At 33.9% G+C, this 15,317-nt stretch overlaps 1 protein-coding gene and 1 long non-coding RNA gene across 2 annotated transcripts; both read right to left on the minus strand.

Moving 5' to 3' along the window:
* Window positions 1-2,559: 2,559 nt before the first annotated feature.
* On the minus strand, window positions 2,560-4,226 carry LOC104100713 (putative UDP-rhamnose:rhamnosyltransferase 1). Its single transcript, XM_009608016.4, has one exon. It carries the CDS (start codon window positions 4,224-4,226, stop codon window positions 2,820-2,822), a length of 1,407 nt encoding a protein of 468 aa, XP_009606311.1. The 3' UTR covers window positions 2,560-2,819.
* A 988-nt stretch (window positions 4,227-5,214) lies between these two features.
* Window positions 5,215-5,776, minus strand: LOC117277850 (uncharacterized). Its single transcript, XR_004508190.2, has 2 exons — window positions 5,495-5,776; window positions 5,215-5,415 (listed from the first exon to the last, which is right to left on the minus strand). It is a non-coding gene; the product is annotated as an uncharacterized lncRNA (long non-coding RNA).
* Window positions 5,777-15,317: the final 9,541 nt, after the last annotated feature.

Raw genomic sequence — 15,317 nt, forward strand, 5'->3', positions numbered from 1 at the left:
ACATTTCTTTTTTGCGTTTGCGAGAGAGGTCTCGCGATCGCGTAGGGCATCTGTGAGACCAGCTCAAGTTTGTTCTTCGCATTCGCACAAAGGAGATCGCGTTCGCGAAGATATGGTCAGTGGAAGCATCGCGAACGCGAAGAGTGGAACGCGTTCGTGTAGAGGAAGTGAGGCAACTGGGGACCCTAGTCATTTGGTCTACGCGTTCGCGTAGTGGGTATCACGTTCGCGAAGGACCAGGAAGTGAAAAGTACGCGTTCGCGAGAGGTCCCCGCGTTCGCGAATGAGGAAATTTGGTTAGTGGAATTTTTGTTACACGCGAACGCGAGAGAGTGGCCGCGTTCGCGAAGAAGGGAACACCTCGGCAGATTTAAAAGTTCAAAATCGAGAGTTTATGTCATTTTTCACCATTTGGACTTGAGAGCTCAGAAATTGTTGGAGGGATTTTTACGTGGGTGTTTGGGATTTGGGTCATTCGGAGTCGGATATTCGTGGAAAGAGCATTGTTACGGATTGATTGAGCTTGGTTCGAGGTAAGTGGCTTGCCTAACCTTGTGTGGGGGAACTCCCCTTAGGACTCGGTACTGTTTTGATATGTGAGCGTCGTGTACGTGAAGTGACGAGTACGTACACGGGCTAATTGTTGTAAAAACCCAATTTCTGCTAAGTAATAACATGTTTTCCTTCTTAATTGAGTCATATAAGCATGTGTAGTATCCTGTTAGATTAGAATAGCATGTCTACTTGCCTTAATTGTCTATCTGAACTCCGTGCAGCATGTTTAGTAAATTTTCTGCTTTTCCTTGGCTTGTACTTAGTCTAAATTATAGGATTTCATGTTGTAGCTGTTGAATTCTATTGTTTGAGCTGTGTATTTACTTTTGGGACTACGGAACGGTATTCCCGGAGATCCCCCTGCATATTTACTTTGGGGACTACGGAACGGTATTTCGGGAGATCCCCCTGCATATTTACTTTTGGGAGTATAGAACGTTATTCCGGGAGTTCCGCTTGCATATTTACATTTGGGACTACGGAACGGTATTCTAGGAGATCCCCCTTCATATTTACTTTTGGAACTACAGAACGGTATTCCGGGAGATCCTCCTGCATATTTACTTTTGGGACTACGGAACGGTATTCCGGGAGATCCCCTGCATATTTACTTTTGGGACTACCAAACGGTATTCCTGGAGATCCCCGTGCATATTTACGTTTAGGACTACGAGACGGTATCTCAGGAGATCCCCTGTTCTTATCTCTGTGTGCTAGGCTGTTACCTTCCTACGGTTTCATTCTTATTAAATTTCTGTCTTAATTTTATTGTGATATTTTATTTTGCCTTGTTTTTATTATATATATATATATATATATACAGTAGGGCCCTGACCTGACCCCGTCACTACTCGACCGAGGTTAGGCTTGGCACTTATTGGGTACCGTTGTGGTGTACTCACGCCCTTTCCTGCACATTTGTTTTTTTCGTGTGCAGATCCAGGTTTTGCTTACCAGTCTCGTCCTTAGTTGCAGCCGCTGATATTTTCGGAGACTTCAAGGTACATCTGCCCGCGCGCGCAGATTCTCGGGGTCCCCCTCTATTCCCATATGTTCATTCTCCTCTTATTTCTATAGACAGTGATGTATAGAACAATTAGAATTTTGTAAAAACTTGTGACTTACGGTGTTCCGGGTCTTGGGAGTATTTTATATATTTCGAGAGTTGATTATTGTATATGCTGAGCGGCATCTCAATTACTTATTAAAATATCTGTTACTGTTAGTTGTTAATTTTCATGTTTTTCATTTCTTTTCCGCAAGTGTTAGGCTTACCTAATCGTAGAGACTAGGTGCCATCACGACAATTTAAGTAGGGAGAATTTGGGTCGTTAGAATCTTTTGATGTACATATTGGCACCTTCTTGGTGCAATTAATGCGACAATAGGTTTTGTGATTCGTTTATTCTAGCTTCCCCCAAGTATTCATGGAAGCGTAGCTCTAAAAGCTCAAGTCCTAAAGCCAACTCATGGATCCTGCAAATACCTAACAGAGAATATTGTCCATTCAGCATTTGGAAGTGTTAAAACTGCTTGAATTGGTTTCTTGGTGAGTCCTAGGAGAAGGTACATCTCAACTGGCTTCTGAAAGAGTTCCTAGAATGGAGTCAGGTGAGCTTTAAAACCTCTTAAAGTTCTCATTGATATGAATTTGCAACCCTTTATATTGTCGCTCGCATGCTCAGACAGGTCAAACCTTTCTGGTCGCATGCCAGTCATTTTGGGACTAGAAGCTGGTTCCCATTTTTCATTTTAGTAAGTGCTTAAAGTGTGAAAATGAATAGCCTATCTACGTGCAGGACTCACAAAATTCGGAAATGAAGGTAATTTTGGCGCACTTTGCTTCTTAGTTTTTGAGAACTCGAGGAATGGTAACTGGTGTTGAATGTTACGTTGTATTAATCAAAAGTATTGTTAATTTTTAAAGGAAAAACTAAGCTGCTAATAATAGTATCACCCATCAGAATCTAAGTACCTCTGATGTAGAATGATGTTCTGCACATAAGAGCGAAAAATGTAGTTTGTTGCCCGTAATTCTAATGTTTACAGTAGAGGTATATCACCCTATGAACTTGTTATTCAGGAAAGTTACAAATGAGGTAAAGCCACACTATGTGCACATGAACTAAAAAGGACTAAGCATCAACTATTGTCATCCGCAGATTTGCTTGTCACAATGTTATGTGCCATCATCTGTTTTTACTGATAATGCTGACATGCACAATATTACCTTGGATCTTTTTCTTAAATAAAAAATTTCAATATTACTTTTCATTACCCTTCTGAAACTCTAGCCTTTTGATGTGCTGAATGAACTGGTCTACGTAACTATCGTGGAGCCTGTGGTCACTAAAAATCTTTTGTACTTGAGCAGCTCTTGACCTCAATTTTTCTCCCTCGTCGGTATTCATCACTAATCTTATTGAGTTGGCTACAATGTCCTTGCAGAAGGAACCGTCTTCATTCCTTGGAACTTCGTGGCCTATCTCCTTTTCCACTAACAGCTTTGCATTAAGTCCTTGATCAGCAACCATCGGAATGAGAATCAGACGGTGCCCAAAGCTAAGAGCTTCAATAATGGTACCCCAACCAGAATGGAAAAGGCATCCTCCGATGGAAGGATGAGCTAGTATATCCTGTTGAGGTGCCCAACCAAGACTAACAATCCCCTGGTTTGATACTCGAGAGAGAAAACCTGTAGGTAATACTTCTTGATACTCTACGCCTTCTGGTTTTCTCAGAATCCATAGGAAGGTTTGCTCTGAAAGCTCAAGAGCACAAGCCAACTCATGGATTTCCTTATTAGGCATCTTATACTCACTTCCGAAGCCAACAAATACCACAGACTTGGACTTTTGTTTATCCAGCCATCTGAAAATATGAGACCATCCTGAATCTGTTTGTGGCTGAGTCCCAGTTTCGGGTGCTGGTGAAAGTATGCCGATAGGTAAAACTGGTCTCTGATAAAGATCCTCAATTAGATTTATATATTTCTCTTCGAACTCATTGCAACTTCTCACTACAACAAATTTACATCCCTCCACAATTTTTGCTATACGTTGCCCACTGGATACACCAGATGCATCAGGACAATGCGTGTTATGCATCATTGTTGATGCATAATCAGGCCTGTGGGCTACCAGAGAGTGGAAGTTGAACCAAGGCGGAGGATGTACAAAATGTTCAGGGCGGGTACGTAGGGTGCCATTTTTAAGTTCAACAGGTGATCCCAGGTAAGCTAATGTTGAGGCTGTGTACACACTAAAGAAGGCAGTGGACACACCATATTTAGCAGCAATTTCTGGAATCCAGAACGGAGCAAAGTCGATCAGTATCAAGTCTGGCAGATTCTCAAGCAGCAACTCTTCAAATGGTAGGGCTAATTTGTCATATGCCTTTTTCAGGTACTGTATTTCCTCTGGTTGAAGATCAACGGTAGCCTCACAATTCACTGGCAGGCCACCTATCGATGGCAATGGGATCTCCAGCAGCTTTATTCTATCTCCTAAACTTGAGGGAATAGGGGGTAATCTCTGCAGGTTTTTTGGGGTGGAAACAAAGGAAACGCGTATCCCTTTTGCTGCCAATTTCTTTGATAATTCAAGGAAAGGTAGCATATGGCCAAAGGCTAACCATGGGAACACCATCACATGGTAGTTCTTGGTAGCCATAGTTATACTTTTCAAAAACAAACTAGCTGTTAAATGTGGAAAGCTACCAATGTGATATTATTTTTCGGGACGGTTGACCTTTAAATACAAAGGAAGTAGACGAATAACATATTTCACATGACATGCATGATAATCTCTTTGCTCTGGACTCCTAAGTTATAAAGAGTGCATTTTATGTTCAGTCTTAAGAGTTTTTGTATTCACAATCTTTAAGTGTTCCACTATTTCAGCAGATTAGGTTCTGGAAGTTGATGTGATTAACAGTTCTTTACGCATTTTTTAATCTTTGCTTCAGATTGCTTATTTTTGTTTCTCATCAAATCAGAAGCTTCCAAGAATTAGTTCATGACGAAATAAATAATAGAAGCTTCTTTCTTGCTCCAGGCTATACAAATTATTAACCTTAACACTCAAAAATTTCATAAAATCTTCAATGCAAAACACTACTTTTGATTGTGACAGTATTATCAATCTCTAATAAATGTATTTCTAAAAAGTAACCTGTCAATAAATAGATAAATAAATAAAATGTAGTCTAGAAAATATTTTTCACTCACCATCTAAATACCAAAGAACAATTTGTAAGATCATTTTTCAGGTAATCGTTTTCGAAGAGTACAGCTTCCTTCATAAACCACACAAGTTAACGTTTATTTTTGGCAAAATACATAATAAGACCCCATTAAATTTGTCCAAAAAACAGGTTTGAACACTTAAATTAAACGGGTATTCTTTTACCCTCCTAAACATATTTGGAATGAATTATTTCACCACCTGAAATATGAATACCAGTCTCACAATATGAGATGTTTTTCCCGCGCGCCAAGTCAGGCACCATGTCAGCGCCACGTCAGAAATTTTCTATCTTTTGTAATTTTTACTCTTTTTCTTTTCCATTTTTCTTACTTCTAACACCCAGCCTCATATTGTGCCAAAATGGTATTTCCTACCGATCCATGCCATTCTTCGTAGTATACTTGACAAAGTCTTTTACAAACAAAAATATAATTTTGCTTAAACAAACTTATACAATAAACTGACAAATAAATAATTTTAATGACATTTTGGGTATTCCAAGCGCAAGCTTTGAAGCAAACTGAAGAATATTTGTTGCCATTTTCCTAGTTCCGGCGATATCTCCAACTTGCCTCATCTTCCTCTCTACGTTCAAAACCGCTTCTATTTGCGCCTCCAATTCAAAAATTCAAATGATTAAATAGAGGAATATATCGAAAATTAAGCACGAAATATATAAATCGAACATTTACCATATTGAATTTTTGAGTTTTTTGGAGTCCAATTGAGATCGATTTTGAAACCCTAGAAGAGAGACATAGAGAGAGAGAGAGAGACTTGTGTTTGAAGACTTTTAAACTGGGTGTTGCTGGATTTTGTTGGGTGCAATTTATGGAGTGTGTATCTAAAATTTGGGGAAATTTGATGAAGGATTTGAGTGGTTTCGAGTTGGATTAAAGCTTCAATAGGTTACTACACGATTTGTGAAGAAGAAAGGGACGAGGGGTGAGGAAGAAGGAGAAAGAAGAGGGCACTTCACTTTTTTATTTTAATTTTATGTTATGTACGCACTTTTAATTTGTTTTCTTTCTATTTTCTTGTCACATCAGCTGTTAAGGAGGAAAATAATTCACTTCTGATGTGTTTAGGGAGGTAAAAGAATACTCGTTTAGTTTAAGTGTTCAAACCTATTTTTTGGATAAATTTAATGGGGTCTTTGTGTATTTTGCCTTTATTTTTTGTTGATTGCTTTTTCATTTTCTTGGTCATTTCTGGACGGTAAATGTTAAGCCATTACAACTAGGGCTGTTCAAAATCGAACAGAAATCGTTAACCGAACCGATGGCTTATTGGCTTATTGGTATCAGATTATCGGGGTAATGGACGGTGAACAGATTGAGATTTTATAATTAACGGCTTAACGGTTTGGGGGCGGATTACTCAATTTTCTTATCGGGTAAACCGTTAACCCATTATAAATTTTTATATTTACACTTTTACCCTTATGTATATAAAGTACTATTGAAACCCCTATGTATTTACACTTTGTTTGACCAAAACAAGCTTGATGTCGATTTCTATTTGCCATAGGTACTTAAGAATGCATTACATATTAGATGAAAAATTTTTCAAGACTTGTATCAGTTGGACTTCTTCCCTCACAGAACAAACGGAGGAGGAATTCAAAGGAAAGGTTATCACTGAGGGGGTTGAAGTATGATGGTCCTTTCTCGAACAATTATTTGTCATGCAACTTAGCAAGTGTGGACAGCTGATGGCCATTATATGTTCTAATATATTTTGTTAGATGAACATGAGGATGATTGATAAGTTTTGTGGAATTGATTAGTGATCATATTGTAGTGCAATGAACTAGAAGTACTTGACTGGATTGTCTGGTTTTATGTCCTTTTTTAAAGTCTGCTTTTCTGGAAGAACGAATGTCCCTTTTTATCTTGTGAAGAACGAATGTTTGATTGATTATTGAACTTGGTTAATACGTGTATGAGTAGTCTTGAAGATTCTTCAATTCAAAAATACCATTGGTTAGATCTTAGATGGTATTAAAAATTGGTATTGATTTGAAACTGTTTAGTATCTGATTGAATGATTATTCAAAAAAATACTATTTGGTTTAGCCGATAAGCCGCCCAATAACCGCCCGATAATTATTAATATGATATCAATCCGCCCGTTGTCTTATTGGATGGATAGCAGATTACTATATTTATAATCCGATAAGCCGAACCGTTAAGCATAATTATCTGTCTGGTCTGTCCGATAAGCACCCCTAATTGCAACTACGCAATACATGTATGCAGATCAGTTTGTTACATTAGGTAAACATTAATTTAAAGAGATTTTGGCATGGTATGACAATGTACTCACATAATTAGCAGCAAAAAGCCATACTTATAAATATTGGCACCAGGTAGCCAATAAATGTATATCACTACAAAAACGTGTATATCACAACTTTATTTTTACTTTTTGTGTATATCAAAATGTATATTAAAATTTTATTTTCATTATTTGTTTATCTAAAATATAAAATTATAAATATAGTTATAATTTATTGTCATCTCTATATCAATGTATATCATAATAAACATAATTGTATTATTTATATATGGCAGTGTATAACACATCGAATATGTGTATACCAAAATGGATATCACAAGTTTATTTTTCTTCTCTGTGTATATCAAAAATTTATTTTCCTTCTTTGTATATCAAAATATATATCAAAAAAATTATTTACTCCCACAACTTGCTCTGAAGATGTTATATCAAAAAATTATTTTCCTTCTTTGATCAAGAATAAAATTGAAGTAAGTTTATTCATAATGAGTTTCGCGCTCTTAAAATCAAATTGGACGATTTGATTTCCATTTAACCTTATAGTGCCAAATCTAATAATGTATATCACGATATATAATATAATATACACACAGATACACATGGTGATATACATAGATGTACGCCATCTCAAACACACATAATTCGATATTGTATATCACCTATATTTATTTCATGTATATCGTGCATTTATATACCTGTCTATGTATATCAATGAAAATATTGTGATATACAATGACATACAATATGATGTACATGTCTATGTATATCAATAAAAACCTTGTGTGATATACAGACTGATATATAACAGCCAAAACACGTATTGGTGATTATTTGCGAAATGTATATCACAATTTTATTTTCGTTCTTTGTGTATATCAAAATATTATTAAAATTTTATTTTCATTATTTGTATATCCAAACTATGAATTTATAAATATAGTTATCCAAAATTTATTGTTGTCTCTATACCAATATATATATTATAATAAAAATAATTATATTATTTGTATATCGCAGTGTATAACATGTTAAATAATGTGTATACCTATATATATATATATCATAAATTTATTTTCCTTCTTTGTGTATATCAAAAATTATTTTCCATCTTTGTATATCAAAATGTATATTAAAAATTTATTTACTCCCACAATTATATTTATGTCTTAGAACTTGCTATAAACTTATAGGTTACTCCCAAATTTGAGGAATGTAAAGGTTATTTGAGGAATAGTAATTCAAAACCTTTTAGGAATAAATTAATTTGTGAATTTTTTGCATAACATTTTGGTTAGCTAATGACTTTGGACTCACACACCACCATTGGATTGCAGCCGATATTGAAATAGATGAGTAGTATTTGAATAGGAAGTATCTGCTAACTCCAATTGAGCAAATATCCAATCAACAAAAGCTATATTGCAATGAAATACAACATGTCCGGAGTCCAGACTGCTAGTAGCAGACTTGATCTGAAGCCAGTGGCGGAGTCAGGATTTAAAGTTTATGGGTTTTGAATTTGTCTCGGAACCCATAGATCGTCTTAGTTTCTGGGTTCGCAATTAAATATTTGTACATATTTAATGAATTTTTTAATATAAATACAGTATTTAAACAAAAGTGACTGGGTTCGCCCGAACTCGTACCTATAAGGCTAGGTCCGCCTCTGTCTGGAGCTCAGTGATGCAACTAAAGCACAGACTCATTGTTTGGAGAACTTAAAATGGATAAAACCCCAACATTAGAGATAGTTGCAGTATGAGGTGCTATGATTTATCACAGCTACTATAAAGAGTAATTTGTAGTATAAATAATAATAAAAAATCATAGAGAGTGGAGATTATGTAATTAGTGCAATGTTGGAGGCCTAAGCAGTCAAATTGGCTCTTGTTTTGTTTTTATCGGTCGTATTTTTCATAGTTATTCCCAAAAAAAGATTTTGATTAGCTAACTATATATGCTTTCCCTGAAAGGTACTTCGTGTTTGCAGATAAGTTATAAATTAGCTTTGTTTGTGGATGATATGTAATAAATTAGCTGCTTTATAACTCTTGGTGTACTCGTACATTTTCCATTGATTTTTTTTTCTTTTTCGAAATCAGTTTAATCATAAAATTTTCAATTTCCACTTAAAAATAAATTTTAGAATTTTTCGAAAATTTAAAAAACTCCAAAAAGCTATTTTTCAAAATTTGCACTCAGACCACTTACAAAAATTCAAAAACAACCTAAATTTATATTCATGTCCAAACACAACTCTAATTTTCAAATACATTTTCACTTGAATTTTTTTCCCCATTTTTTCCTGGAATTTTACAATTCTTAAGTCCAAACGCCTACGTAAATTCAAAGGTGAGAGAATCTATACATCCCTCCCATCCTTTGGTGATCTATAATTAATTATTTAGGGGTTGTTTGGTTACCGGTTAGAGTTATGCAGGTATAAGTTATATATGTATTAGTTATATATGTATTAATTATGCAGAAATGAGTAATGCAGGGATTAGTTATGCATGTATTAGTTATGCAGGGATAAGTTATGCAAGGTTGAATTATGTCGGGATTAGTTATGCGGGGATTAATTATGCGGTAGTTATATAAGGATTAGTAATATAAATGTAATGTGAGTGTTATTTATTATTAGGTTACTTTATTTTATTAAAATTGTTAGTATAGTTTAAATATATATTTTTAAACAAAAAAATACAAGTTTGAATAAAGGGTATTTTTGTCATTTTGTATTTTAATTCAAGTATTACTAATACATGTATAAGTTATTCCACCTTCTACCCTGCATAAATAATACATAGATTCCCTCATAACTTATACATGTATTAGTTATGCCTAAAAGAAAAACATGAACCAAACATTGTATAACTTATGCTAGCTTCTATGTGGAGATTATTTTTTCCCCTTCTTTTAACCAAACAATGTATAAAGTTATCCTTATTTTAGTACATAGATAACTCCTCTCTAACCGGCTACCAAACGACCCCTTAGTGTTAATTAGTTACATTTACTACTATATAAAGACATAACACAAATATACGTATAAACTTAAAATTATTTTTGATTTGATGTCCTAGAGGCTACAGTAGTGGCGTCACTACAAAACTTAAATCCCAAAATAAAAGAACAAAAAGTAATGTCTGTTATAAAATATAAGTAACTTAGTAAAACATGAACAAGACATGTTGTTATGAAATAAAAGCAATTTAGTAAAACATGAACAAGGAATGGAGATAGAGAGAATGAAGAGATTTTCTTCTTCAATTGTGTGTATTTTCTTATCTATTACAAGGCTTTTATATAGGCATGAAAAGTAAAGAAAAATATGTCATTGAATATGTCATTAAGCATAGAAATATGTCACTGAATATGTCATTAAGCATTTGAGAAAATAATGGAGGAAGAGTAGACATCCACCAAAATTTGATTTTTCTTATAACACTCCCCCTTGGATGTCCATAGATAATGTGCCTCGTTAAAACTTTATTAAGAAAAAAAATCATATAGGAAAAAAAATCATAGTGAAGGAAAAAGAGTACACATGTTTAGAAATCCGCCTTTTGGTTGCCTCGTTAAAAACCTTGCAAGGAAAACCTAGTGGAACAAAATCTTGTAAGGAAAAAAGAGTACAACGCATATTAACTCCCCCTGATGAGAGCATCAATTCACATCCTTGAGCCTTCGCATCCCAATCTTGTACACTAGTTTCTTGAAGGTTGACGTCGGTAGAGATTTGGTGAACAGATTAGCCATATTATCACTTGAACGGATCTGTTGCACATTGGTATCACCATTCTTTTGAAGATCATGTGTGAAAAATAACTTTGCTGAAATTTGCTTTGTCCTATCCCCTTTATAAATTCTTCCTTCAATTGGGCTATGCATGCTGAATTATCTTCATACAAAATTATGGGTAGTTTGTCACACTTCAAACCACATTTGTCTCGAATAAGGTATATTATAGACCTCAACCATACACATTCTCGACTTGCTTCATGAATAGAAATTATCTCAGCATGAAGTAGCCACGATTGATTTCTTAGTCGATCACCAAGATATGGCAGTGCCTCCATATGTAAACACATAGTCTGTTTGAGATCGAGCCTTGTGTGGGTCATATAAATACCCAGCATCGGCATAACCAACAAGATCGGGACTACAATCATTGTCATAAAATAATCTCATATCGGTAGTATGGTAATTCGGGACCAATAAGCTCTTCATTATTTTTATGAGGTCGGAATGGATGTGCTTTATCCATATATAATCACTTTAAAAAACATTTTAGTGTATGCTGATTGATGGACAAAAATTTCATCTTTCATATACTCAATTTGTAGACCAAGACAAAATTCTGTCTTTCCAAGATCTTTCATTTCAAATTCTTTCTTTAAATAGTCAACCGCTTTAGGAAGCTCTACTGCTTTAGGAAGCTCTACTGCTTTAGGAAGCTCCCTAGGAGTTCCAATGATATTTAAATCATCAACATACACAGTGATTATAACAAATTTAGATCCAGATCTTTTTATAAAGATACAAGGACAAATTGAATCCTTCTTGTACCATTCTTTCAACAGGTACTCACTCAGGCGACTATATCACATGTGCCCTAATTGTTTCAATCCGTATAAGGATTTTTGAAGCTTTATTTAATAAATTTCTTGGAAACTTTAATATGCTTCAGAATAATTTAAATCCTTCAATGATTTCCATTATACGCATATCATGTTTTTCTTGTATTGATCTTTTTATAAAGATACAAGGACAAATTGAATCCTTCTTGTACCCTTCTTTCAACAGGTACTCACTCAGGCGACTATATCACATGCGCCCTGATTGTGTTCAATCCGTATAAGGATTTTTGAAGCTTTATTTAATAAATTTCTTGGAAACCTTAATATGCTTCAGAACAATTTAAATCCTTCAATGATTTCCATTATACGCATATCATGTTTTTCTTGTATTGTCGGATTAAAACCTGAAATGGCGACATCCACCACAGGAGAACATGTCTCTATATAATCAATGCCAGAATATTTATAAATTTTCTTGTGACACAAGTCGTCTTTATGTTTATCGACTTGACCTTTTTTTCCGCACAAGAACGCATTTATACCTCCATTGGCTTTATACTTTCAGGTGTTGGGACTATCCGTCCAACTTCATATTTTTCAGGTGAAATCAATTTTCATTGCGTATTTTTCATTTGGCCAATCATTTATCTGTCCAAATTTCATGATAGATTTGAGCTCAAGATCCTCGTCAATATTAATAATATTGAGCGCTACATTATATTAACAATATCGTCGACGATCATTTTATATCGGTTCTACTATTACCCAATAAAGACATAACTTATTGAGATCTCTTTATCTTATTATTTTCAGGTACCTGAGCCTCTCCCATGAGGTCTTATGAAGTGTTATGTCGTGGTGCTCTTCTAGAGCACTTGCCTCCTTATTATGACCATCTTGAACATTTGCTCCTCTCCTTTTTTTAAGGAGTTTTATCTTTGGAACCGATTAGTCTATTATGCTTCATGCATGCCATAGACTCTATTCATTATGAACTTTATTTTATTTGGAGCATTAGCAGATGAATATGATATTTAATTTTGGGTCAGCAAATACGTCTGGCAATATTTTGCAAATGAATTATCCATTGAACTTCAAGTTCACATTTTCTCATACGAGGATCTAGATGTACTCATAATAATTCATTACATGCATTACTTTTTCAGCTGCCCATTTTCTCCCCCTATTGTTGGGATCACCGACACATATCCCCAATCTTATTTGGGGATCCATCTTTGTACATTGTGGTGGAACAATTAAATCATATAACACATTCATATTTCTAGATGGAAATTATTTGATTCCTGACCCTGAATCGATTGTGATAGGGAGAACTTATCTTAATTTGGCTAGATGCGTACAAGTGCTGTTGTATATTAAATAATACATCACATACCAAATTTTATTTTGGCAATTTTGTTCTCATAACTAATGGGTTAGCTATAATTGGAGGCATACAATTTCTGCTAAACCAACTTGGATTTAAACCAGTATTATCAAGATAAATAATCATAATTTATATTTTGGAACTGTGCTCTAATAATTTGAGCAATCAATCTTACAAAAGCCAAACTGCAAGTTGATAACAAATGCACATGTGACCAAAGAATAGATGCATCTATTAAAATCATATAATAGTAAACGGTCGATATGGCAGGTGATTGGGCTCATATATTTATCACCTTTTATTAGTTTCAGAAATCAAAGGATTCAATCCCAACTTTAACTGATATATCATGAGAATAAGCAGCACAAGAGAATTCTTAAAAAATCTTATATTTCTTCAATATATGTCAATGTAATTCTCAATTATTTTTTCGCATTATAATTGAACCGAGATGGTCAATCGGTCATGCCAACTAATATTTGTTTTAGTAAACCTCTAGTTTACTTGTGACATATGATTCCATCATCATGCTTATATTTGTGTAGTACAAATAGAAAAAAAAATCGGGTAATCTTTCATATTTATCCGTTGTGATTATAGAAATATGGAAATATTCAATATTCCTTTCATTTATAGTCTCAATATGCCAACCACTTTGACTTATACATTTGAAACTGAAAAAGTTTCTTTTGAGACTTTACAATATCAATGTCGTGAATACTTTTATTCATCCGGGTAGTAATAAATTAATTTTTCCGAAGCTCTTAACAACTTTTGTACTACAAGATCTTTTGTCACACCATTCATATAGTAAATGTCTCCTTCATGGAGAAAATTATATCATAATAAATTGTTATTATCAAAATCATCATAAGCAAAGTCATTTTTTTCTTTAATTTTGCCTTTAATAACCTTCTATAAGGCACAATAAAATATATATTTTTTTGGCGTATCACATGTACGCGACCAATGATATATTCATGTAACCACACAATAATATTTATTCTCTTTATTTCACTCAAACCTCCCTCAGAGGTGAGTTGTATGGTATTCATCCAATCATCCATTGCATGTCTTTATTCATTACTTTTATCACATATTACAACTTTCACCTTTAGGAATGGGTCTGCATTCTCAATGCTTATCACAAGTCACATTCTCTTCAGTGTGCTTTATTATTTTGCATACCAATTTGATGGTAAACATTGCCTTCACATTTTGAAGAACTATTATTATTATTATTGTGAAGGCAATGTTTACCTCTTGAGTTAAACTATTCATAATGTCATTTAGATATAATTCTCAATAATAGACTTTCGTTTACTCAAATCAACTAAGTAATTAGTGTCAAACAGATATATAAAAATACAAAATAATATTGAAAATTTACATGTGGTCTTTGCTACAATAAGCTTATTTCAAGATGAAAGTGATATGACTAGAACATTAAAGATAAATAATGTATCAAATAGAATAATATAGTACTACTAGTTACCATGCACTTTTATGGAAACTAAGTATTATGCTCTCTAGAAAAACAAAGAGATATAGCAGAACCTTTAATTGAAAAAATCATTGATAATATTTTTAACATTAATGAAAAAGTCAATACTGGAATGACTCTACCATCTTGTTGCCTCCCACATCAGTTATAAAATAGGAGTAGTTATGTATTTTAAGTCACAAGAAACTAAACCCTTTATTTATTTATTTAATGGAGTGTACTAAGAATATCGTGTACAAATAATAAAAAATTGGGTTGCAGAGATACAAACTCACTCAATTTTTCAATATACGAGAATTAAAAGTTTTGATCGGCCAATGCTAATTCAAAATAATTTTCCATTTGGATCGTATATTTATTTATCAATAACGTATGCTAGTTATGCTATTAAGATTACCCGAGAGAAACTTACCTCACATTACCTTTTCAAAAGTCAGAATGACGCATGATGGTCAAGTATATATTTTATAGGAAAACGTTCAGTTAAGGGAAACTTTACATAAGGTTCTTGTTTTTTTTAACTTAGGAACCAAAGTTCCTCAAATGACTTTGCAAAAGCTGTAGTAGCTCCCCAATTTTTTGTACTTCTTTTGGTCTTTAGTTTAGTACGTAACTCTTGACTGCATCATTATATACTTCTGATTCTTATAATAAGATCTATATAACCAGGATACAAGATGAAAGAGATCAGATCAAACTTACAATAAATACTAGAAACTCGTTCATTGAAATGGATATTG

Source organism: Nicotiana tomentosiformis, chromosome 1, assembly GCF_000390325.3.
Source record: "Nicotiana tomentosiformis chromosome 1, ASM39032v3, whole genome shotgun sequence".
Taxonomy (NCBI): domain Eukaryota; kingdom Viridiplantae; phylum Streptophyta; class Magnoliopsida; order Solanales; family Solanaceae; genus Nicotiana; species Nicotiana tomentosiformis.

What these genes read in the sequence shown, in the direction of transcription:
- LOC104100713 (XM_009608016.4), bottom strand. Translation starts at nt 4,226, where the DNA reads ATGGCTACCAAGAACTACCATGTGATGGTGTTCCCATGGTTAGCCTTT.